Source organism: Oncorhynchus kisutch, linkage group LG2 (assembly GCF_002021735.2).
Source record: "Oncorhynchus kisutch isolate 150728-3 linkage group LG2, Okis_V2, whole genome shotgun sequence".
Taxonomy (NCBI): Eukaryota; Metazoa; Chordata; class Actinopteri; order Salmoniformes; family Salmonidae; genus Oncorhynchus; species Oncorhynchus kisutch.
The window spans coordinates 36,350,591-36,377,625 of NC_034175.2; the positions used below are offsets into that span (position 1 = coordinate 36,350,591).

At 41.4% G+C, this 27,035-nt stretch overlaps 1 protein-coding gene across 2 annotated transcripts in view; it reads left to right on the plus strand.

Annotated features, from left to right (window-relative positions):
• The window catches only part of LOC109865460 (collagen alpha-1(XVIII) chain), a 177,920-nt gene that overhangs the window by 95,055 nt on the left and 55,830 nt on the right, over window positions 1-27,035 (plus strand). For both annotated transcript variants that reach the window (XM_020453708.2, XM_020453691.2), the window contains 5 exons: window positions 669-1,210; window positions 6,511-6,594; window positions 7,193-7,252; window positions 7,609-7,677; window positions 19,919-20,000. In XM_020453708.2, coding sequence (XP_020309297.1) covers window positions 669-1,210; window positions 6,511-6,594; window positions 7,193-7,252; window positions 7,609-7,677; window positions 19,919-20,000 — 837 coding nt within the window. The remainder of the gene's footprint in view (window positions 1-668; window positions 1,211-6,510; window positions 6,595-7,192; window positions 7,253-7,608; window positions 7,678-19,918; window positions 20,001-27,035) is intronic.

The following is a 27,035-nucleotide window of genomic DNA, read 5'->3' on the forward strand; positions in this document are numbered from 1 at the left end:
CCAGTATCTGTTCAAGGAATTAGGTTCTTATAGGTCCCAGGAGAAGTGTTTTCCCCATCCTTTTTTGGATATGTCAAAGTTGATGTTAGTTTTTATAACCGACTCCATTTTAGGCAATAGGACTTGGCTTGTTTGAATTAGGTCCTTTGAGAAATTCCCCTATATAGGGTTGCCTTTCAAAAGTTGAGAGCTAAATGTAATTTTTTAGCTTTACAAAGTATTCTAGCAAAAACAATTGTTGGGCTGTGTGTCGGTTGCACTTAACACCATCCATGTAATGTATTTGTTTGTAATGTTTCCTTGATATCTCATTTCCATTCTTATTTGGAGTTGTGACAGAAGTCTTAGGCAGTTTCCCATGTCAGGTCATATTTCTTTCAAATATTAGGTCAGGAATCATTTATCTTTCATCACGTTAATGCATCTCTTCAAGTGATACCGGACACTGGGTTTAAGATCTAGTATTGCTGCTCCGTTCCCTCCCAAAAGACTCATAAAACACTACTAAGAAAGTGTTGGCAGTCTGCCTTTTAACCCGCAGACCTGAACTCACTGTGTCAAACCCCAACAGACTAATAGATCTTTCAAATCCATTCCCGCCATGCAGCCCACCCCTTCATCGCCGTTTCCGGTGTGCTGTGTACTAACTTCCTGTTTCTCTCCTGTAGATGAGAGCAGCGTCTCCCTCCTGCAGCTGATCGGTGACCCTCCCCCGGCTGAGATCACCAAGGTCTATGGCCCCGACAACAGCCCCGGCTACGTGTTCGGTCCCGACGCTAACACGGGCCAGCTGGCACGCGCCCATCTTCCCAGCCCCTTTTACCGGGACTTCTCCCTCCTCTTCAACCTGAAGCCCCAGTCCACCAATGGTGGCGTTATCTTCTCGGTCACGGACCCCTTGCAGCAGATCATGTATGTGGGTGTCAAGCTGTCGCCCGTGAAGGCAAACCGGCAGAACGTAATCTTCTACTATACGGAGCCCGACTCGCAGGAGTCGTACGTGGCGGCCACCTTCCCCGTGCACAATCTGGCTGACCAGTGGAACCGCTTCTCCATCTCCGTGCTGGACGACAAGGTCACCTTCTACATCAACTGCGACGACCAGCCCCAGGTGGTGCGCTTTGAGAGGTCCCCAGACGAGATGGAGTTGGAGTCTGGAGCCGGGGTGTTTGTGGGCCAAGCTGGAGGGGCCGATCCTAATAAGTTCCTGGTATGTATCATGCTATTACTGTATCTTTTGTTATCAGGGTCAATGGCCGTTGTGTTTCAACTTGGTCGATGTGGGAAATGAATACATTTCCTAGACTGATGGACTTGAAATGCAGTTCAAACCCTGTCTTATATTTAACTTACAGATGACGGATCTTAATTTGATCCCTCTTTTGTGGCATTAGGAAATTCAAATGAGCCTTGTGAAACCCGCAGTTCTCTTCCTCTTCATGGAGTCATTCGGACCAGTGGGGCCATATTCCGTTAGTGTATCCATTGTCACATAATGAATGGTGTGAAAACCAATAATAGGCTACTGTTTGTGATTCCCTGGCTCATTTGGGCCATCAGAGGACATAATAGGGTTTCTAGCGAACCTAAGGTTACGATTGAACTGTCAAATTGTAGTTCAATCCTGGTCTAGGGTGGTCTAGCGGTTAGGGCACATTGCCTTCAGCGCACATATAGGCCTACTGTGTCAGTGTGAGTTCAATTCCGGCTCACGCCCTTCTGGCACAAATAACTCAATCCACCCGATTTGAAAAGATTTAGTTAGACATTTAAAACATGGACAGTCCATCAATATTTTACCCACGATCTTGATAAGAAATTACCATACCAGACTTTGATTTTAGGCCATGGCTTGCCGGCCAAAAATTCTGGATGCTTCCGGAAGCTTTAGTGCATGTGCGGATCATGTTCTGCGCATATTCTCAATGCATAGAGAACAGGCTACTCAGATGAATGGTGCTTGTGTAATAACGTTGGGTCAAAGCTGAATCAATGTCTGCAAGATCACATAATGATCACAGTATTCTACCTAACAGAACCGAATATAATAGCATAGTATAACGTTACTGTAAGACAAAAACACCACCACATTTAATCAAGAATGATCATTCTTAAAGCTCCAATAGGTTACGCAACTCAATATTAAGGTGTTCTTAATGATTTGTACACTGTGTATATCAGTGTCAGGGGCAAGTGGAATCAGAAATGAGACCGATCAGATTTTCTGTTTTGAACAAGAGAAGTGCATGTCCTCACAGCCAAGCTGAGTCGGGCGTGTGAAACGGTAACAGCCGTGCCTGGCTAATATATAATAATTATTATTATGATAGATGTATTTTATATAGCGCCTTTCATTATACAGATACTCTCATACGCCCACAAACAAAGTACATCCTTTTTTTTTTTTTTCTTTTTTTTATACAAATGTATGATTTGTATGATATGATTGCCCTCAATTGGCCTGCTTTAAATCAAAACATAAAAGTGGTCTAACCCTAACCATCCACCTTCTTAAACACCAAGTTTAATTATTGGACTTCACAGTGGGGGAGCAATAAGCTCCAGCTGGCCCTCCCTGCCACCCCTTGTAAGTCCTGTAGCTGACCCTTCGACCGTCGCTATGCAGAACCCGGCACAAACTGACAGGTGCCCTTGTAAGCAGAGGGTACAAGCAGACAGAGGCTCTGAGCACTAAGCACCAGTAAAACAGGTGCCCCGTTGACCAGGCCAGTTGGTCTTTATTTCGTTTTCAATGCATTATTATCTAAGGCTGTTGCTCTCTCGTCATGCAGTAGATTGTAAGGTAACACTTTTAGTTTAGGGATCACGTAGTGGGCACCAATTTGCAGTTAAAGTGTGTATAAGTAACTAATTCAACTAGCTCTCACAGTTTAATGTCGGAATTAGACGTTCATCCATGTTTCTCAAACGTTAACTTTCTATCGCAGGATTCGAACTTGCAAACGTTGGTCCTGGTCGGCCCCTAGATGGGAGACCAGATGCTGCTGAAAGGGGTGTTGGAGGGCCAGTAGGTGGCACTATTTCCTCTGGTTTAAAAAAATATCCCAATGCCCCAGGGCAGTGATTGGGGACGTTGCCCTGCGGAGGATGCAGTCTTTCGGATGGGACGTTAAATGGGTGTCCTGACTCTCTGTGGTCACTAAAGATCCCATGGCACTTAACGTAAGAGTAGGGGTGTTAACCCCGGTGTCCTGGCTAAATTCCCAATCTGGCCCTGATACCATCACGGTCACCTAATCATCCCTAGTTTACAATTGGCACATTCATCCCTCCTCCTCTCCCCTGTAACTATTCCCCAGATCTTTCTGTAAATGAGAATGTGTTCTCAGTCAATTTACCTGGTAAAATAAGGGTTAATAAATAAATAAAAGTATCCGAGGCAGATGCTTACGCCCATCCGCCATCCCCGTCCACAACGCCCTAGCAAAATCAACTTGAAGGTAACAGCGCTCACTGTTGCCCCTCGTTTCCGGTTTCCTCATTGAAAACTTGGGTGACTTGGTAAGCTAATTAGGCCTTTATTCTGTGCTATAACAATTAACAAAAATATAAATGCAACATTCAACCATTTCAAAGATTTTACTGAGTTTCAGTTCATATCAGGAAATCATTATTTTGAAATGAATTAATTATGCCGTAATCTATGGATTTCACAACTGGGAATACAGATATGCATCTGTTGGTCACAGATGGTTTATGGTAGAGAAATGAACATCCAATTCTCTGACGGACAGTCCTCCAGTCAGCATGCCAATTGCACCCTCCCTGAAATCTGTGGCATTGTGTTGTGTGACAAAACTGCACATTTTAGTGGCCTTTTATTTTCCCCAGCACATGTGTAATGATCGTGCTGTTTCATCAGCTTCTCTATATGGCACACCTGTCAGGTGGATGGATTATCTTGGCAAAGGATAAATGCTCAGTAACAGGGATATAAACAAATTTAAGAGAAATATGTTTTTTTGTGCAGAAGGAATATTTTGGGGATCTTTTATTTCAGCTCATGAAACATGGGTCCAACACTTTACATGTTGCGTTTTATATTTTTGTTCAGTATACATTCAAATCTGTAAACGCTAAGATGTAACATTTAGAGAATGGACTGGGGTAATTGATCTTTGAAAATTTGATTTAAAAAAGTTAAAATGGGAACAGGTATAGCATACTGAAACACAGACGTTGTACATGCCTTTTGACAAACAATGCAGTATTGAATCACCCTTTTTTTTTTTTACTTCACTAACATATATATTTCTGTGCTGATTCATGACTTCTCAGACAGTATCGTAATTGGATTTTTATTTGCTGTCTTGTAAATTTAGACGGTCAGAACCTGTCTCTGACTAAATCGAGATAATTGGATGATTTAGGTAAAACGTGGTCAGAGGGAACAATGATCGTTTTGGTGTGAATGGGCAATCCAATAACCTCAAGGTGAGGGAGTTGTCTTTTTGTGCTTATTGACACAGAGCGATAGAGACATTAAAAAAGAGAGGGGCAGAGGTTAATTTCATGTCCGTGAAAAGTTTGTAGTCCTGCTCACGGTTGATTGATTTTGCTGAGCAATTATTGGACACGTCTTCAAGTACAACTCAGGGCATCGGAATGCTCAGAGCAAAGTCCCAAATAGCACTCCTTTGGCGTTTAGACAGCTCGGGCCATCTGTCCTATCTTGGCAAGACCAAATTTGGAGATTTAAACAGAAGTATTTGGCCAAATGTCAGGGCATAGTCTATTTTTCGTCTAAGCTGTGTAAAATGATTTGTTTCCTCTTTTTAAGACAGTTGTTAGAGACTTGCATTATCTGTAGACTCAATGAAGAGTTGAACCCTTAACCCTGTAATCAGAAGGTACAGGCCAGTTACAATGAATTACCTTTTGAGAGGAATGTAGCCATTCAATTTAGATAGTCCACGAGATTGGCATTATTGATAGTTTTGACATATTTTAAAGCTATACATTGTTTGTTGACACAGGCGCAAATTACAATAGAAACATAAATAATGGCGTAATACAACCATGATAAGTTAAATTGCACCTGCTTCCAGGACCGGAAGTAACAGGGGAAAATGAAAAGGCACTTATCCTGTACAGACTGGAGATAGCTTCATAGTGAAAAATGGGCTAATCAAATAAATGAAATACATGTCTTTGATAGCTACTTAGGGACATTGAATGCTCATGAACACAACTGTGGGCGTTCATCGAAAGAGAAGCTCATAACTAAGAGAGATTTTATCAGTTTAAAACAGGGGTCTCCAACAGGTCGATAGCCCACATATGAGTGGCTCGCCAAACAATTCAGGAAGTATATGCAATTTTTAATGTTTTCCACCGCAAGCTGTCATAAACAACTCTCACAAATATCAGCTCCAGGCTACTATCTAATCAATGCAACATTGACATTATCCCACTATTGGCTTAAAAAGCCAAACCTAACACTATCTGCCAATTCATTTCCAGCAATATTGCCCCTGTCTGTGTGTTGCGTGCCTTTGTCTGTCTTGTGGGTTGACAAAGACTTTCCCCAAAACCTTCTCAATTAACTCCAAAGTAGGCTTACCTGGCAGAAGTATATCATGAGTAAGTATTTAATTTGTATATACTATTTGTTATTTTTACTGCAGCAGCAGTAAAGAACCATTGCTAGGTCGGCACATTCGTCACTCGCTAGATGCACAGTTAAAGGGGAATTATCCCCAAAAATCAAAATATGTTAGTTTTCTTCCAGACCTAAAAAAAATGTCTTCTGATCAGATTTACGCATTGACACGGACTCAAAACATCCAATTTAGCTTTTTCTCTATGAACAATTGTCATTTGGAGAGTGAAAAACAAAAAATAACTAAAACCAGGAATCTTTTAACAGAGAATACATCATTTGGGAAAATGGGGTGGGGGGGATTTTATAGGGCCCCCTTAGTTGTTTATTAACTATTATTTTACCAGGTATATTGGCAGGAAATGGTGCACTACTTTCTCCTGTACACTAAGGACCTAGGGAAGAGTGCCTATTTGAAAGCTAGGGGAAAAATGAGTAGCTCTTGACATTTTTTAGCCTGTGACATCATTTTATAAAGTATCTCACATGCTATAAAAGGTTGGAGTCCCCTGAATTAATGGGAGTCATTGAAAGAGGCTATTGTGATGGCGAGTTTAATGGACTAAGACCACGGAGGATGACAGAGTGTCATATCATTTCTCAACACTTGGGGCGGCTGTATTAAACCCCTCGGCTTCTCTCACGAGAGGGGGTTTTCCACCAGAAACCACCACACAGATCAGGGATGTATGTTTTAAGAGACAGGGCTTAAGAGAGAAGATAATGTGTGATGTGTTTGTTATTGTGTAGAGCAGGGCCAACGTGTGTGGGCTTAATGGGGGAGAAGAATGCTGACATGTGTCCAGGCCATGTATTGACAACTGTGTGTGTGTGTGTGTGTGTGTGTGCTTGCATACGTGTGCTTCCCTCTGTATTTTCCTTCATAGGGGGTGATCGGGGAGCTGAGGGTCGTTGGAGACCCTCGGGCCGCTGAAAGACAGTGTGAAGAGGAAGGGGATGACTCGGATGCGGTAAGTGACCCATGACCCGCTACCGATACAAAAACAGGTTCAACAGCTTAGTGCTTATACAGTTGTTGGCTAAGCAAGGAGGCTAAAACTTACAGTGAACTCTTGGTAACAAACAACCAGTTGTTTCTGTAGGAGTTGGATATGCTACAGTACATCCCCAAGCCCTGTGATGTGTAGAAATATTAAAAGTTGCCATAGGTACACGATCTACGCTAATTAAGCATATTTGTTTAATATGTGTCAGTTAGTAATACATTTGGCTTGAATTGCATACGTTACATATTTTCGGCATAAAGCCCATGTATTTCTGTGATGCATTACATGTAAGTTATCCATTTAGTATTAATAGCATACGTTAGTATGTATTAATAGCATACGCCTGTGTATTTCTGTGGTGTTTGGATGTTGTGTGCAATTAATGAAGGAACATTCCTCTTGATGCGTTCACTAGGAAGGAAACAGGAGCAAACAGGCTGACATGGGGAGGGACCAACCTGAAGTTGTCCAATTAGAAACACTTGTTTTTCTTAGTTTCCGTTGTAAAACATTTTGCTACGATTTGTGCTAATGAATACACCCCTGGTGTCTCTCCTACCAGGCTTCAGGAGACGACGGAAGCGGTGACGAAAGGATACCGGACGGGGAGAAGAAAGGATCGGTATGATCATTTGACAAACATTTTGGTGTTCACATTTGGTTGCCATCCACAAACAAGCACGTTAGTTCCATCTAAGCAGTCTTGTGTTTCCTGTTCCCTTTTGGGTCGACACTAATGGAGACCGTGATCTAAAACCAGGTTGTCTGTGATGTTTCAAAGTCAGAGTTCGAACGGGATGGCTTGACTATGTACTGGTTGTAGGAAGTTTGGAAATGTCGCCATATGATGGGTTTTCACTACAATGTTCGCTCATAGTTGTTGTTGTGTCTCCGTTGTAGGAAAATCGTTTGTGAATAATAGCTACATAATGAAGGTGATGGATCTCTCTCTCTCCCCCCTCTCACTTTCCCCCTTAGGGTACATCCATATGGGACGCAAAGATACAAAAATACGTGTGGGTTGAAGATGTCAGACTGACAGTTACGGTACGTGCTCTGAAATCAATTTTACCTGTATTTGTTGGCGTTCACCCACAAGCATGTGAAATTTCACCTTCTGATTTGTCAGCACCGCTCTTTCTTCTCGTGAGCAGCCTATTCACAATATACTGTTGTGCACTATGTAAGGAACTATGTAGGGCACCCTATTCAAATGACACCCTGTCCTGTTCACTACTATAGTGCACTATATAGGGAATAGGGTGCCATTTGTGACGCAGCCATCCGCATCATCGGATTTTAAACATATGGTCAACATGGAAACCGAGTTATCTGTAGGGAGCTGGATACGGTATAGGGAGGTGGTACGTTGTGGGGAATGTATATAGCCCGGTTTCACTGCGGCGTATCACTTGGACAACGTCTTAAACTAACACAATCGTCTTCCATCTAGCTTAGTAGGACTCCGTAATACCTCTGTCAGTGCTGTTGTCGCTAATACCCCCCCAAAACATTAAAATAAAAAATAAAATACCACACACAAACATTTTCAGCGAGGACCAAATTTTCAAACTACTGGTTATTTCTAAAAAAACGTGTGTATATTTTCCCATAAATCTGTACTCTTAATTTTTTGCTCCTAAAATAAAAAATTGCCGATCCCACTGCAGTTCCACAGCGACCCCGACTTTGAATACCACTGCTCTACAACAAGCAAATGTTGCAGCACAACCTCCGACCAACCTCCATACAACGCTGTGGAAGACTAAGGAGGAAACCAGATGTCTGGTCCAGGTCAGGGCGATATCTCCAAGGTTCTATTTTGTTATTTTGACTGCTTTCTCAATCAGACTTAAGTTGAGAGCACAGCAATAGAGAGGGATGCAACAGAAAGAGATGGTGGGGAATGTTGTGCCTGTAGCAGAGGTCTAAAACTCCCTTTTTGTCCTGCCAAGCCTTGTAGGTTTCACAGGGCTCTGGGTGCATGGGCTAACTTTGAAGCCTTGTGCCACTTGACAGTGGGGCTTTCCGCCCACCAGACAAGTGTTTATTATCATCGTATGGAACAGCTGTGGATTTGGAATATTATCTGTTTCATTACATTGCTTAATGCCTGTCTGACTTCCGCTCAAGTTTGGACAAGCAAAGACGGAAATGCAAACACTTTTCAATTGTGTGACTGACGGCAGGTTTTAGCGTGATTGATGGACTTGCAAGTTGTCATCGTCACATGGTGCACTAAGGGCAGGAATGCAGTCAAATCCGCACTGCAGGAAAACGACAACATTGTTCCTGCACCATTAAAGGGCTGGTTATAAGTGCGGGAAGTGATGTTGACATGCAGGTTTACTTCCGTGCAGGTTGTATTGAATATTCCACCCATACGCTTAGAAATGTTGAGGGTAAAAACAAAATGGTAGGATGATCTACCTATTGTCAAGCTTAAGTCCCATTTTACAGTCATCTGGATGAAAGTTCATCTAATTTAATATTTCATTTTTTTTAAGACCGCTCGTGACAGTGAAGTAAACTATTTCTTCTTATTTAATTTACATTTCTAATTCAATTGAGTCTCGAAGCTCATGTATACTCTGGGATTAGGCATGTGTGTATTCGGAGTGCGAATCTGCTCTTTGTGCCATCTTTACCTTTGTTTGCATCAACTTTGTGATCTAAATAGTTTAGTTCTTAGCACACAAGTTTCAATCTGCAAGTGCAAAATTGGGCTTGTGTCATCTATGGTTAAATTAAGTTGTGTTTTCAAATCAATCACCACCCGGAGCCTCATCTATACCCGCTCTCCTCACTCCCACCTCTCAGAAATTATGAATGCATTGGAGTATAAGTGTGTGTCTGTTTTATTACATATATCCCCTTGGATCGCTCATATAACACTCACCAAGCCAAATTCTCCACATAGTTGACCTCAGGCCCTACAATAGGAAGAATGTTTGCCCATAGAGGAAACTGGTTAATTAAACAGGAAAGAATTCCGTACCTTTTCTTTCACATGCCCCCCTCCTGCCGTCTATCCATCGTCCCACCCAGTGTTCCCCTCTCAGATTCCACTGGAGAAAAATACGAGACTTTTCACCTGGTGAAGAATGAGCTTAGAAAATGGGGGTGTTTGGTGTCATCTTCCTGAGTGGGACAAGTATGGAAATGGCCTCTTCTCTTCCACCCCTGCATATTCCCCTACCTCTAGAGCACTAGTGGGGATGGCATAACTTTGCCAGTCCTTCCTTGTCTCTACTCCTTAACACACACACACACACACCCAGACACAAACGCACTGAAACACACCCACACACACTGACACACACACTCAGACACCAGCTCCTCCACTCTATTCTCTGACCCCTATCTGAAGAGCTGGAAACCAAAACGAGTCACATTCCTGTTGCCAGACGTGTTCCTCCTGACCAATATAATTGCTGCCTGTCGCCATCCCATCCGCACCCAGTGGGAGAACGTACGCCCACTGTCTCGCTCACTGAGAGAAGAAAGAAAAGGGGGATGGGAAGGAGGGGGAGTCCAGACAATTGTCTTTCTTGGCCCCTTGACTCTCTTACCATCCCCCTTCTCTAAGCTTGACACCTGTTATTTGATCAGCCCCCCCATGATCAATGTTAGTAGCTACCCTAACATTTTGCGGTGTAGTGAGTACATAAACTTATGCGGGGCACTACTACATATCTGCCTTTTTTTATAGTTTTTGTCGTCAAGTAAACCGATGTGCATATTATATAACCTACATACGTACACTGTATTGTAGATGTGTGTAGGTATGGGAAAACATAGGAACTTGTGCACTATACAACTCCCTATACCCTTCAGCTCAACTTACTGTTGTATGTTCATAATGACCACACATAAACGGCACGCCACCGTCAGAGCTACTTGCAACACCACTGTAGACGCTACCTCAGAGGGGGAGAAAGTGTGTTTGCTTGGTCATGGGTATTCATTTGTTTATGGTAAGCGAACCTGAGCAGTTTGTGCATAAAAATGAAATTACATAATGGACACCAGACACTGCTAGTCTGCCAACCATTAGCGCACTACCCCATAACAAAAATAAAATTTCACAAAACATATACATACATAGCTCCTTAAACTACAAATGTGCTGCCTTTTTGGCAATATTATGGAAGAGGGGAAGCCAACATTGAGTATTTTAAGTACCAACTTTGTACCACAACATAAACATGTACTCTTTACATTTGGTTATTTTTGTGAGGGAACTACTGGTCAAATACCCATTAAGCAATACTAAGTCAGTTGGGAACTTTAGTTTCCTTGGAGCTGGATATATTTTTGTTTTCATTCTCCCAGCAATTTGGTTGTATTATCACCCGATAACAATTTTTAACATTAACTTGGCTACATCCCAAAACATGAACTCCATAAATGTCATTGTTTTCTTTGTTCGAGAACAACAAATACTCATGTCACATTATTAGGGATTGTTATTCTTAGATTCTTACAAATAACTCAAGCATAGATCGGTAACTTTTTTTGCTAATTTAACACACATAAATTACAGGGCATGAGACAAAAAGAATGGCACAGATTGACCTCGGAGACACCGTGTCGGTGTGGTGCCCTCCCTGAAAGTCGTGAGAGGACAAATTTGCGCTGTGACTGATTGTCTAGAGGTGTTGGGCCAGCTAGCCTTGGATACTCCTCGACAGTCATGTTTTTCACCCGTGTTCTACCATTCTTCCGGGGTCCTCTCCTGCCTTGTCTTGCTGTGCTGTGTGGTGGAAGCTGGAGGTCGGTATCTGCTCCGTGACAGAATGTCTAGATGTGCTTGGCTTGCTAGCCCAGGATAAATCCCCCTTGGTAGACTCACCACCTGCGATTTCCTGGTCTACAGGGCCCGCTGCTGCTGGTCTACAGGGCCCTCTGCTGCCTCACTGTGCGGTAGCCTACTGCAATGTGACTGTGCGCATTGACCAGATCCACACACCTTCAGGGCTATTGAACACACTGGGGTCCTAACTAAGGAACCAATGCTCGGGCACACACTTGGTTTCTGATTCTAGTAGACCAGTAGGCTACAGCTGAACATTTGTAGGGCATTTGATGTTTTAATTTGTTAACATTTTAATTGGTTAATTGTCTTTTCTTGCGAATTGTTAGATTCAGTGGTTTAAAATGGGTGTTTTTGTACTACAAATGGTTTTAATTGCTGCTTATCTGGTGTATGGAGCATTGCATAGTCTGTTATCAAAAACAATCTCATCTCCTTACCCCAAAGATACTGCCAAACCCTACTTTGACTGATAGTACAGCAGATTTTATCTTTCAGAGAGGTTTGGTTGTGTCACCATTTGATTCCTACTGTGACATGCTCATTAAACTTTCCCATCTACAGTGTTTGTTAAAAACTGTGTTTATTGTATCAGATTACTTGAGTTTGGATTATTTTAAATCTTCTAAGTGTAGAGAGATTTTAGGAAGCAACAAATCAAGGTGTTTAATTATTCTTCTGCTCTTGGTGTCACGAAACATTCACCTGAACCCTATGGATGAACTTCCAATACTGTGCCATAGCTGGGGAAATCTTATTAAACTGTTTCAGCAAGGGCTGCCGATTTGAAGTTTCATTGTTGTTTCCGGACATGTAGGGAGTCGTGTCAGACCTTAAGATCTTGGTTGGGGGTCCGGGTATGTATGTGTTTATGTGAATATATATGTATATATAATTTGTAAAGGAAAGTAGTATGTATATTGATATGTATATGTGTGTGTGTGTGTCTATATTATTATGTGTATGTATATTTGTATTTTTACTGTTGTGTGTATGTCAGTGGGGGCTGCAGTGGGGGATGGTTGGGGCGGGGTAGAGTGGGTGGCGTCGGACAGCTGGAGATCATGTTTGTGTGGGCCCGTACTCCCTGGTTGGGGTGCAACCATCCTCCTGTGGTGTACGTGTGTATGGCTCGTTGGTTATGAGGGGGCGGGCTTGTGGTGGTGGCTGGAATGGAATCAAGTATATGGTTTCCCTGTGTTTGGTGCCATTCAGTTTGCTTCGTTTCGGCCACTATGAGCCGTCCTCCCCTTAGCAGCCTCCACTGGGTGTGTGTGTGTGTGCATATATATGTATATATCATTATTATTTGTTTGTATGCACAGTATCAGTCAAAAGTTTGGGCACACCGACTCATTCAATGATTTTTCTTTATTTATGTATATGGGGTAGCAGCCTCTAAGGTGCAGGGTTACGTAACTGGGTGGAAGCCACCTATTTAAGTCAGATGGCATTGAGATAGAAGCTGTTTTTCAGTCTCTCTGTCCCAGCTTTGATGAACCTGTACTGACCTCGCCTTCTGGATGATAGCGGGGTGAACAGGCAGTGGCTCAGTTGGTTGTTGTCCTCGATGATCTTTTTGGCCTTCAGAAAGCACAACCCTCTGAAGAGCCCTGCAGTTTTGGCGGTGCAGTTGCCGTACCAGGCAGGGATACAGCCCGACAGGATGCTTTCCATTGTGCATCTTTAAAAGTTTGAGGGTTTTAGGTGCCAAACCAAATTTCTTTAGCCTCCTGAGGTTGAAGAGGCGCTGTTGTGCCTCCTTCACCACACTGTCTGTGTGGGTGGACCATTTCAGATAGTCAGTGATGTGTATGTCGAGGAACTTGAATCTTTTCCCCTGCTCCACTGCGGTCCTGTCGATGTGGATAGGGGCGTGCTCCCTCTGCTGTTTCCTGAAGTCCACGATCAGCTCCTTAATTGTAGCAGATTTACTAATGCGTTAGTTCTATTAGCTATGTTGACTATGACTTTACTTTAGCTAATATGGTGACAACAATGTAGGTTGTGTGTAGCAGTTATGATATGGTTTGGCTTGGAAAAGTGTTGTGCATTGACGTCCGCAGGTGAGAGGAGGAGAGTGCAAAGGAATACAACATGGCTGTTATGACAGTGAACTGTGTACACGTGATCAAGGGTGTATCCATTTCGCCGATTCTGTTGAAAAACATTTCTTAAACAGAGCAAGAATTAAGAGGAAATCTTAATTCTTATTACATACAGCCGGGAAAAACTATTTTATGTAAGAGCAACGTCAACTTACCAACATTACAACCAGGAATATGACTTTCCCGAAGCGGATCCTCTGTTTGGACCACCACCCAGGAAAATGGACCGGATCCCAGCAGGCGACCCAAAACAACGGCACCGCAGACGGAATGGTCTTCTGGTCAGGCTCCGTAGACGGGCACATCTCTCACCGTTCCCGAGTACACTACTCGCCAATGTCCAGTCTCTTGACAACAAGGTAGATGAAATTCGAGCAAGGGTTGCCTTCCAGAGAGACATCAGAGATTGTAACATTCTTTGTTTCACGGAAACATGGCTCACTCGGGATACGTTATCAGAGTCGGTATAGCCACCCGGTTTCTTCATGCATCGCGCCGAGAGGAACAAACATCTCCCTGGTAAGAAGAAGGGCAGGGATGTATGCCTTATGATTAACGAGTCGTGGTGTGATCATAACGTACAGGAACTCAAGTCCATTTGTTCACCTGACCTAGAATTCCTTACAATCAAATGCCAACCACATTATCTACCAAGAGAATTCCTTTCAATTATAATCGCGGTTTTGTATACGCTGATTCGGTGAGCGAGTTTATTAGCAAGTGCATCGGTGATGTTGTACCCACGGTGACTATTAAAACATTCCCCAACCAGAAACCGTGGGTTGATGACAGCATTCACGCAAGACTGAAAGCTCAAAACACTGCTTTTAATGATGGCAAGGCGACCAGAAACATGACCGAATACAAACTGTAGCTATTCCCTCCACAAGGCAATCAAACAAGCTAAGCGTCAGTATAGAGACAAAGTAGAGTCGCAATTCAACGGCTCAGACACGAGTCGTATGTGGCAGGGTCTACAGTCAATCACGGATTACAAAAATAAACTAGCCCCGACGCGGAACCTTGCGTCTTGCTCCTAGAAAAACTAAACAACTTCTTTGCTCGCTTTGAGGACAGTACAGTGCCACTGACATGGCCTGCTACCAATACCTGCGGGCTCTCCTTCACCGCAGCCAACGTGAGTAAAACATTTAAACGTGATAACCCTGGCAAGGCTGCCGACCTAGACGGAGAGCATGCTCCTCAGAGCATGCGCAGACCAGCTGGCTGGTGTGTTTACAGACATATTCAATCAATTCCTATCCCAGTCTACTGTTCCCACATGCTTCAAGAGGGCCACCATTGTTCCTGTTCCCAAGAAAGCTAAGGTAGCTGAGCTAAACAACTATCACCCCGTTGCACTCACTTCCGTCATCATGAAGTGCTTTGAGAGACTAGTCAAGGACCATATCACGTCCACCCTACCTGACACCCTGCCCTAACAAGAGGAATACCAATGTAAGAATGCTGTTCATCGATTACAGCTCAGCATTTAGCACCATAGTACCCTCAACTCGTCATTAAGCTCCAGACCCGCTCTGTGCAGCTGGGTCCTGGACATTGACGGGCCGCCCCCAGGTGGTGAGGGTAGGAAACATCTCCACCCCACTGATCCTCAACACTGGGGCCCCACAAAGGTGCATTCTCAGCCCTTTCCTGTACTCCCTGTTCACCCATGACTGCGTGGACTGCACGCCTCCAACTCAATCATCAAGTTTGCAGACGACACTACAGTGGCAGGCTTGATTACCAACAATGACGAGACGGCCACAGGGAGGAGGTGAGGGCCCTCGGAGTGTGGTGTCAGGAAAATAACCTCACACTCAACGTCAACAAAACAAAGGAGATGATCATGGACTTCAGGAAACAGCAGAGGGAGCACCCCCCTATCCACATCGACGGGACAGAAGTGGAGAAGGTGGAATGTTTTTTACATTCCTCGGCGTACACATCACAAACAAACTGAAATGGTCCTCACACACAGACGGCATGGTGAAGAAGGCACAACAGTGCCTCTTCAACCTCCAGGAGAGTGAAGAAATTTGGCTTGTCACTGAAAACACTCACAAACTTTTACAGATGCACAATCGAGAGCATCCTGTCAGGCTGTATCACTGCCTGGTACGGCAACTACTCCGCCCACAACCGTAAGGCTCTCCAGAGGGTAGTGAGGTCTGCACAACGCATCACCGGGGGCAAACTACCTGCCCTCCAGGACACCTACACCACCCGATGTCACAGGAAGGCCAAAAAGATCATCAAGGACAACAACCACCCGAGCCACTGCCTGTTCACCCCGCTATCATCCAGAAGGCTAGGTCAGTACAGGTGCATCAAAGCTGGGGACCGAGAGACTGAAAAACAACTGCTATCTCAAGGCCATCGGACTGTTAAACAGCCATCACTAACATTGAGTGGCTGCTGCCAACATACTGACTCAAATCTCTAGCCATTTTCATAATAAAAAATTGGATGTAATAAATATATCACTAGTCACTATAAACAATGCCACTTTATATAATTGTTACATACCCTACATTACTCATTTCATGTGAACAGCTGAAGTGGGAGGTTTACATACACTTAGGTTGAAGCCATTAAAACTTGTATTTCAACCACTCCACAAATTTCTTGTTAACAAACTATAGTTTTGGCAAGTTTGGTAGGAAACCTACTTTGTGTATGACACAAGTTTTTTTCCAATAATTGTTTAGACAGATTATTTCACTTATTATTCACTGTATCACCATTCCAGTGGGTCAGAAGTTTCCATACACTAAGTTGACTGTGCCTTTTAACAGCTTGGAAAATTCCAGAAAATCATGTCATGGCTTTAGGAGCATCTGATTGGCTAATTGACTAAATTTGAGTCAATTGGAGGTATACCTGTGGATGTATTTCAAGAAACACCTTCAAACTCAGTGCCTCCTTGCTTGACATCAAATGAAATCAAAAGACATCAGCCAAGATCTCAGGGGGGAAAAAATGGTATACCTCAAAGTCTGGTTCATCCTTGGGAGCAATATCCAAATGCCTGAAGGTACCACGTTCAGCTGTACAAACAATAGTACGCAAGTATGAAAACCATGGGACCACGCAGCTGTCATACCGCTCAGGAAGGAGACGCGTTGTCTCCTAGAGATGAACGTACTTTGGTGCGAAAAGTGCAAATCAATTCCAGAACAACAGCAAAGGACCTTGTGAAGATTCTGGATGAAACGGATACAAAAGTATCTATATCCACAGTAAAACGAGTCCTATATCGACATAACCTGAAAGGCCACTCGGCAAGGAAGAAGCCACTGCTCCAAGCCCACCATAAAAAATCCAGACTACGTTTTGCCGCTCACATGGGGACAAAGATCGTACTTTTTGGAGAAATGTCCTCTGGTCTGATGAAACAAATGTAACTTTTTGTCCATAATGACCAACGTTATGTTTGGAGGAAAAAGGGGGAGGCTTGCAAGCCGAAGAACACATCTCAACCGTGAAGCACGGGGGTGGCAGCATCATGTTGTGGGGGTGCTTTGCTGCAGGAGGGACTGATGAACGTCACAAAATAGATGGCTTTATGAGGAAGGAAAATGTTGTGGATATATCGAAGCAACATCTCAAGACATCAGTCAGGAAGTTAGAACTTGGTCGCAAATGGGACTTTAAAATTAACAATGACCCCAAGCATACTTCCAAAGTTGTGGCAAAATGGCTTAAGGACAACAAAGTCAAGGTATTGGAGTGGACATGACAAAGCCCGGACCTCAATCCCATAGAAAAATTGTGAACAGAACTGAAAAAGCGTGTGTGAGCAAGGAGGCCTACAAACCTGACTCAGTAACACGAGCTCTGTCAGGAGGAATCGGCCAAAAGTCACCCAACTTGTTGTGGGAAGCTTGTGGAAGGCTTCCCGAAACGTTTGACCCAAGTTAAACAATTTAATAGCAATCCTACCAAATACTTATTGAGTATATGTAAACTTCTGACCCAGTGGGAATGTGAGGAAAGAAATAAAAGCTGAAATAAATAATTCTCTCTGCTATTATTCTGACATTTCACATTCTTAAAATATTGTGGTGATCCTAACTGACCTAAGACAGGGAATTTTTACTAGGATTAAATGTCAGGAATTGTGAAAAACTGAGTTTAAATGCATTTGGCTAAGGTGTATGTAATCTTCCGATTTCAACTGTATAAACTGTACTCTATACCATCTACTGCATCTTGCCTATGCCGCACCGCCATCGCTCATCCATATAGTTGTATGTACATATTCTTATTAATTCCTTTTCACTTGTGTGTGTATAAGGTAGTTGTTGTGAAATTGTTAGATGACATGTTAGATATTACTGCACAGTCGGAACTAGAAGCACAAGTGTTTCGCTACACTCGCATTAACATCTGTTAACCATGTGTATGCGACCAATAAAATTTGATTTGATTTGAAGAGTGTGCAATGCGGTATTGACTGTGTTACTGTTTGTCGATGTCTGTCACCTTACATTTTTCTCTCGACCTGTGTGCACCTACATTGTAAACTTTGTATTCATAAGCTATGTTGTAGCAACCTCATGATGTGTATAGGACAAATTTGAGTATCATGTTGTAGCCTAAACCTATCGCTGTTACAATCAACTGGGGGAATGGAATATGAATGAAAGTAATCTAATATGCTGTAATAGACACAAGGCCATGCTCATGAAAAAAGAATTCCACTGACCGCTACTGTGTGTAATGGACCTCTCTCTCCTCCTGGCTTAATCACTGATACACTTTTGTGTACCAAGCATTGATTGGGCAACTCCCTTTGTATTTCGGTTCCTCTCTGACCAGATCAGTCACTCAATACATTATTCGTTAAGAGTTGCTTGATCATTGCTCGACAGCCATTTTCAAGTCTGTAACTAGGCTACTCAAGAACATTCAATGTCATCTTGGTAAGAAACTCCAGGCCTTGTGTTTAAGGTTATTGGCCTGCTGAAAGGTGAATTTGATGACAGGCATACCCATAACATGATGCAGCCACCATCATTCTTGAAGCGGGGTGTGTCATGTTGGATTTGCCCCACACACACACACACACACAACGCTTTGTATTCAGGACATTAAGTTAATTTCTTTGACACATTTTTTTGCAGCTTTACATTAGTGCCTTATTGCAGACAGGATGCCTGTTTTGGAATATTTTGTATTCTGTACAGGCTTCATTCTTTTCACTTTGTCATTTAGGTTAGTATTGTGTACGAACAACAATGTTGTTGATCCATCCTCAGTTTTCTCCTCTCACAGCAATTAAACCCTGTATCTGTTTTAAAGTCGCCATTGGCCTCATGGTGGAATCTCTGAGCGGTTTCTTTCCTCTCCGGAAACTGAGTTAGGAAGGACGCCTGTGTCTTTGTAGTGAATGAGTGTGTTGATACACCATCCAAAGTGTTATAACTTCACCATGCTCAAAGGGATATTCAATGTCTGCTATTTTTACCAATAGATGCCCGTCTTTGCGAGGCATTGGAATACCTTCCTGGTCTTTGTGGTTGAATCTGTGTTTGAAATTCACTGCCAAACTGAGGGACCTTACAATTATCTGTATGTGTGGGGTACAGAAATGAGGTAGTCATTCCAAAATCATGTTAAACACTATTTTTGCAGACCGAGTGAATAGATGCAACTTCTTTTGTGACTTGTTAACCAAATGTATACTCGTGGTCTAATTTAGGCTTGCCATAAGAAATGGGTTGAATACTTATTGACTCAAGACATTTCATGTTTTATTAATGTGTACACACAATGGGCATTGTGTGTAGACCAGCGACACAAAATCTCAATTTAATGCATTTTAAATTCAGTCTGTAACACAACAAAATGTGAAAAAAATAAATGGGTGTGAATACATTCTAAAGGCACTCAATGAATTAACCATTTGAGAATGATTTGTTGCTGCATTTGGCCATTCTACACCATTTGATAGCACCATATCACACTAGGGTTATAAGAATTGAACCGATGGACATGGGGTCATGACATTTGGTATGTAAACCTTATGTATTTGTCCTTAGAAGTTTATCTGCTGCATTCAAAGATAACCAACCTACAGCACTAGACTGAACCTCACTTGCGTCCTTGCTTCATCCTGGTGGTAATGAGAGAGAAACATGGTAATGCTTTCACTGATTGCACATTAAAGGTCCACATGATAGTCAGTTTGTTATGCAACTGATCTTGTGTCCTTTCTGTCATTCTGTGAACCCCATTCATTGCTGCGCACACACATATATATATATATATATAATTTTTTTTTTCTTCTCTTTGGATCCCATCTGGATGTAGTTTAATGTTGTTTTTTTAATGTTGTTTTACCGTCTTCCTCCAGACTACTCCAACGTCATCACGCCCCATTCAACAGCCCCCGGTGACCCGGAAACAATCAGAGGTGTCTCCTAAGAAAGAGAGGGGTGAGTTCTATAGGTCCTAGTCTAGACAAGGCAGACTGTGTGGGTTTACAAGACCACTAGTCTCGTTGTTAATAATATTAATATATAATTTATGTTATTGATTTATTTTACATACATCCACATTATGTTTTCATGTAGTAACAGTGGCCACTGATAAATATTGACATTCACCAAATTTGACATGAAGGTTATGATATTATGAGAAGTTACTAAAATACTACAGGTTTTTTTACATTAATCCATGTCTTTGTAACATTGCTTTACAGAACAATTGATGTGATGTTTTGTAGGCATGGAAGTAACTGCTGACAAGTATTACATTTAGGGATGTCAAAGTTAACGCGTTAGTCGCATCTCTATTTCTTCACGGTAAGGACACTTTTAAGCGAACGTGTTTTCGCACGGACCCTTTTAAGCCCAACACACAACATGCTCTGTGCAGTGTGCACTTGGTAGCGCTGTCTGTCTCTACTGTGGTACTTCAACAGCCACTATGCGTGCAGCTTTGAGCAACCATTTTGAAGGAAGATTAACCTGAAGTTAAATCATACACATTCTCATTTCTTTACATAACATCAGAAACATCCGAGCTGCCAGCTCTCTCGCATTGGCCTTGAGACACACATATTTGAGCCTCTTCTTGCGATCACACGCCACACCTCTATGTCACGCATTGAAAATTACTATTTTTAAGTCCATTGTCTTGTGCGTTAACTTTTCAAATGTGCTCCAAATCGTTTTGAAATAGCATCTGCAACAACACCCGCGGAACCTCTATCATAACCGGTCTTGCCCCAGCACTGTGAACAACGGCACATTGAAGCATTTGATTGGTGTCGTTATGTTAGGGATAGGATGTGCGTTTTAAAGAAACCCCCATCAAGATTAGAGTGGAGTTGAATGGAGGGGGGGACGTTCTCCGCTGAGTTTATAGAACGGTAGCGCTGTTTTATGTACAATGTCAACTAAATGAGGTTGCTGTTACTCCCATCCCTTTTGCAGAATGCAGCCTTTTGACAGCATGTCCTAAAGTCCATTTAAAACGCATGCATTAGTCCCCTCGTTTGGTGATTGGTGTTTAAACTGTGAGTATGAAAAGGCAGCAGACAGCCCTACAGTCTGTTTTAGCGGGGGAGTTTGGTAGGGTGACCTGATTTGTAACTGAAAATAATTTTGTCAAACAGATTGGGAACCCAAAAGTGTAAGTTTGATTCTAGAAGGGGGACAATACATATAAACATTATTTGGTTAGGGTGTAGGGGCAGATTTATGTAGTCTTGTCTTTAGGAGATTTGATTATTTATTTACTTTATTTAGTCTGATCAGTGGAACAATTCTCATTCTTAACAAAGAACACTTCTGTTATTCCCCAAACTTAGTATTTTATTATTCAATTTTTGCCAGCATCTAATATGCCTAGATTGGATATTAAATGCTCCAGGCCGTTTTAGTATTGTGCACATGCTAGGCAGAGATGGCGGAAGGGGACTCACAGCTCATAAACACAGTATATTGTGTCTATGTAGATTAAGATGATGGCAAGGATCTTCAACTACTAGGCATAAACCACCTGAATATTGATATTCATTTTTGAAGGTTGTATGATTGAGAAGTTAATTGTTATAACAAGAACATTTTCAAACTCCCAGCACTTGGCTAACCCTCCTGGAGTACAAATAAAAAATAAATACAAATAAATGGAGAGCAAGCATGATTTTCTTCCAGACTGATTTGAATAATTCACCAAAATTACGAAATGTTTGTGTCCTTACCTAGAAAGCAGTCTATGTACAAGGAGACTGCAATCTATAATTTGGTTACCCACTCACTGCCATCAACCATTAGTATTTCCTGTGCAGAGCATTACAACTGACCTTTCCACTGCTCCTCCTTTTGCCTGTCTCCCCATCTAATTTCATTACTGTCTGAATAAAGTGTCAAAACACCTAAAAAAAATATATGTTTAATAAAATATTAGCATACTTTACATTTCTCCCTCAAAAGTCGCTAAGTAACGAAGTCGTCAAAATGTTTTGTGTTTATTTAATATTCAAAGCTTTTCCCCCCACTCTGGTCATAGGCCTAAGCCATGTAAAAAATACATATAATTGCATGAAATTAGCTTACAAATGTTACAGACCCCCTTCTAGGCTAAATCTCACTCCAAGCGTTCTTAAAAAGTTGGCAGCCCTGCATCATTTGTACAGAAGTAGCTTGCTAGTTATGCTAACGAAAGCTAGCTAGCTAACCAAAATAATGTTTACAATGTCTCTTGAATGTCTTTTGATTCAACTAACTTCCCACAATGTCAAAAGATTTAAGCAAATTATAGGGTATTGGTGGACAGAAGGGTACTGTGGTTCTGGTGTTATACTTTGTATTCCATGTTACAGAGAAGCTTATCAGGAACACAGCACGTTATTCCATGAGGATAGGACTTACCATGGCTGAGATATGTTATCCTATTTTCAAGTTATCGAAAATGTCAGAAAGGTTGCAGACAGGTCAATGCTAGTCCCTAGTCAATAATGGCACCAAATCACCAGTTTGGATTCTTAAATTCAAGACATTTTGTCCAATATCTCAAGATATGTTGTTATGAAATGTTCAGGGCTGATGTAGAACACCGAGATTAAAATTGAAGTAACTTTGATTAAATACTATATTATGCAAATTAGAGCAGTTATTATTCAAATTAGCCAGTGCGGAATAAATAATTCATCATTTAACGGCAATAATTTAAGGTAGGTTCATATTATTAACAAATCTTCATGCTTTATGCAAAACAGAGTTTGTAACAATTTATGAAATTAGAATACAACTTTTTATACAATTGTATGCAAATTAGATACAAAATATCTTAGCATGTTAAGCCCATTCATTTAAAGTAAGGTGGTTATATTGTTAACATGTATTGAGTACTAAAAAAAAATATATTAGAACACAAGGCTTGCACTGGAAAGAAATATGTGCGCATTTAGCTATAGGCCTATGCCAACAGTGCGCAACAATGCCTAATTTATCATAACCATTACAGATGGGGCTAAATTGCCCCATATATATTCAGTCAATAAAAAAGCAAGTGCCATTTAAAATGAAATTATTGAAACCATAATATCAATTGGTTATATTATATCGTGGAACATAATCTTCAAAAAGGCAGTTCCCTCAGCAGTGGCACTTGCTTGAAGAAGCCTATGGCTGTGCAATGACACAGCCTTGTTTTGATACTTTAGCAGACAAGAAGATATTAATTCCAGAGCCCACATTACATTCAAGACACCTATTTTATAGTAAAAAAAAAGTACCAGAATAAAGTATAACAGATTATTTTTCAGAATGAAAACAGTTGCCACTGCAAAGTGATGCGCATCACACATCTTTAACAGTTCATTTGAAACTTGGCTCAATTTGGCAAGTTGAAAGCCAATTTTGTCAGTTATAAAACTAAATCTGTCCTCTTTTCGATGTACAGACATTCGATGAAGTTTATTCTGCCTGTGTTTGGAATTTTCTAAATGGATTAACAATTTCACACTGAACACTGCATGGTGATGAGTTACGGCCACAACATCAGTTTGGTGAGTTGGCCTAGGCTTAACCCTTTAACACTAGAACCCTCCTGGCCTTTCAGCTTAAATGTAACCACTAGAGAACCTTGCAGGGCGCCTCCTTTGCATATTCATCAGATGCATATGTGACTCTTTTCAGCTAAACTAGGTGCATATCGCACGTTACTTCTTCACAGAAGAGGCATTTGAAAGTAAACAATTTGTTTAATCAAATTTTGGGCAGAAATGCCTTCTGGAACTTTTGAACTTTCATGTGGCTCAATAACAAATGTATATTCCATCCATAAATATAAATACAATTGTTAAATTACATGCCTAGTTGGTTTAGCCGATGGGGAAAAAAACAACCTTCCCGCTAGCCATGATTGGCTGAGATAATGAATGGGCTGGACATGCCGGGAGATGAGTTTGGATTGGTCTGCTATGTAGCATGCTTCTGTTTATAATGTGAGCTGCTCAGTATGTGTTGATAGTCCTTTCTACCATGTCATTTAAAAAATATATATAACATTAGCCATGGAGAACTACAAAAGTTTTGCTACTTTTCTCAACTTTGGGGCTATCGACAGATCAGTTGGAAAAAGTGATTTGCTACTTACATGCCACGGTCAGTGTGTACCGGAGTGACTTGACACAATGCTGGCCAAACGAGATGTAGCTCCAAAGAAAACAAAGTTAAATGTTTCATCTGCCGTGAAGCGTTCATCCATGTATACAATACATGGATGATTTTGTTAAAGTGTGCTGGTAGCTAGCTAGCGAATGTCAGCTTGCTGGCTCACTTTACGTGTATGATCTGTGTAGTAATATTATTTGAATCGGAAATACATTTGCAATCTTAGTTATAACCTAATGATAGCTAACTAACATCGAATCAGGCTGGTTAGCTTTAGCTACCTGCAGATTCATACTACAGCTATGACAATGTGTGTATTGGTTGGTAGTAGTATGTAGTAGTAGTTGGGATTATGGCGGTTCATTGTTTAGCTAGCTAGCTAGCTACATGTCTAGACAAATCACTTCCCCAGATGATTACATGAACCATCAAATTAGCCTGGTGTGTCTGGGGGTGATTACGGCCATCTATTGTATTTCATGAACATGTGTACATGTCTAGACAACAGTGACCCATCCACTTAGCTAGATGTGGCTGGGGGTTGGTTATAGCATTTCCTTCACATGACCTATCAATTTAGACAAGTGTGCCAGGGAAGCGTCATCTAATAATTATAAAATATTTGTATCTGGACACTTTCTCTTTTTGATATTGCTACTATGCAAGTAACAATTTAACTGTACTGTTTACACCTGTTTCCTGTGCATGTGACAAATCAACTTTTTTATTTGATATAGTGTGATGTGATAGACGGTAACGTGAAGAACAACATGACCTGCACCAAAATCAGATTAGGATGTCGGCCAAGGACTAGATAGTGTATTTTTACCTGAAGTTTTTCCATATTGTAGGCTACTACTTTATCCACTTTTAATCTTGAAATCTTTGGTTGTTTACTAAACTAATCACTCTGTTTAGCAAATGGACTCACGTGAATCCTTAAAGAGATGGGTGGGGCTAAGGCTTAAGAGGGTGTGAACGATGCTAAATGGGTGTTGACAAAGAAGAGCTCTCCAGTAGGTGTAACAAAACATTCAAGGACCATTTTCTCAAAAGTGCGGTTGAAAGTTTATCAACTTTCAAAGTAGAATTACTTTCCCATTGTTTTTCAACTAGAGTGTATGATATTCAATTTTCTAGCTCTGAGTCTCTACTTTTATCCAAATTAAAAAACACCATTTCAAATGTTGCTACATAAGAGGTAACATATCACCCCTCAAGGTGCACAAACATAAGCACCAATGCTTGATGAATAGTGCATCAACTATTATAAAGGATTAATTGCATGAAGAAATATTAGTTGCTATTTGTTTATGCTGAACAAAAATATAAACGCAACATGCAATAATTTCACTAAGTTACTGTTCATATAAGGAAATCAGTCAATTGAAATAAATTCATTAGGCCTTAATCCATGAATTTCACATGACTGGGCAGGGGCACAGCGTTGTGTGGGCCTTGTAGGGCATAGGCCCACCGACTGGGGAGTAAGACCCAGACAATCAGAATACGTTTTTCCCCACAAAATGGCTTTATTACAGACATAAATACTCCTCAGTTTCATCAGCTGTCTGGGTGGCTGGTCTCAGATGATCCTCCAGGTGAAGAAGCTGGATGTGGAGGTCCTGGGCTGGCGTGGTTTCACGTGGTCTACGGTTGTGAGGTCGGTGGGACGTACTGCCAAATTGTCTAAAATGACGTTGGAGGTGGCTTATGGTAAAGAAATTAACATAAAATTACCTGGCAACAGCTCTGGTGGACATTCCTCTAGTCAGTACTCCAATTGCACTCTTCCTCAAAACTCTATCGCATTGTGTTGTGACAAAACTGCACATTTTGGAGTTGCATTTCCTTGTACCCAGCACAAGGTGCACCTGTGTAATGAGCATGCTGTTTAATCAGCTTCTTGATATTCCACACCTGTCAGGTGTATGAATTATCTTGGCAAATGAGAAATGCTCATTAACAGAAATATAAACACATTTCTGCATGCAATTTGAGAGAAATAAGCTTTTTGTGCATAGGGAACATTTCTGAGATCTTTTATTTCAGTTCTTGAAACATGGGACCAACATTTTACATGTTTTAATTTTTTTATTTTTGTTAAGTATGGATAGTCAAGGATTTGTTTTGTATTATTCTACAAAGTCTTAGAAAAAGCATAGGCCTGTAGGCTATTTTCTTAAAAACATTTCAATGTAATCCATTTGATAAACTTTTATTTCTAGATTCGATTAGTAGTCGAGTTCTAGTCATTAATAAAGTCCGGTTAAAGCTTCTTTTGACAAAGTACAAACAAGAAAGATGATAATATAACCAGCCAGTTGCATAGGTTAAATTATTTGCCCTATTCTTAAATAAAAGCACCAGTGCATTAACAATTGTAAAGGAGGAACTGTGTAAAGATATATTTGTGGAAATATATTAATGACAAGATATTAAGTCATTGATTGTATTGGACACTGTATTGTGCCCTCATATGCCTGCCTTTATGAGTTTGAGTTTATTTATTTTTACAGGGACAGTGCACATAATCAACGTTTCAGTAAATGTGCCGGTTTTAGCCAGCCGGCTAATTTTTGAACGCAGTCCCTGGGCAGGTTATTAAAAACAATTACAATACAGACAATCAATGAGCAGTGAGCACACGCAGAGCAACATAGGACAAGCAAGACGTAGCTTACAGACAGAGCAACATGGCACAAAAAGCAACAAGACAAAATCCATAAAAGCAACAAAGTGTTTCAACACCTCACAAGCTACAGACAACATGGAAAGCGGCAATACACAGCTAGGGATTATGTTCACAAATCCAATTGACCTTTAGCCATGTCTTCATGTTTTTTG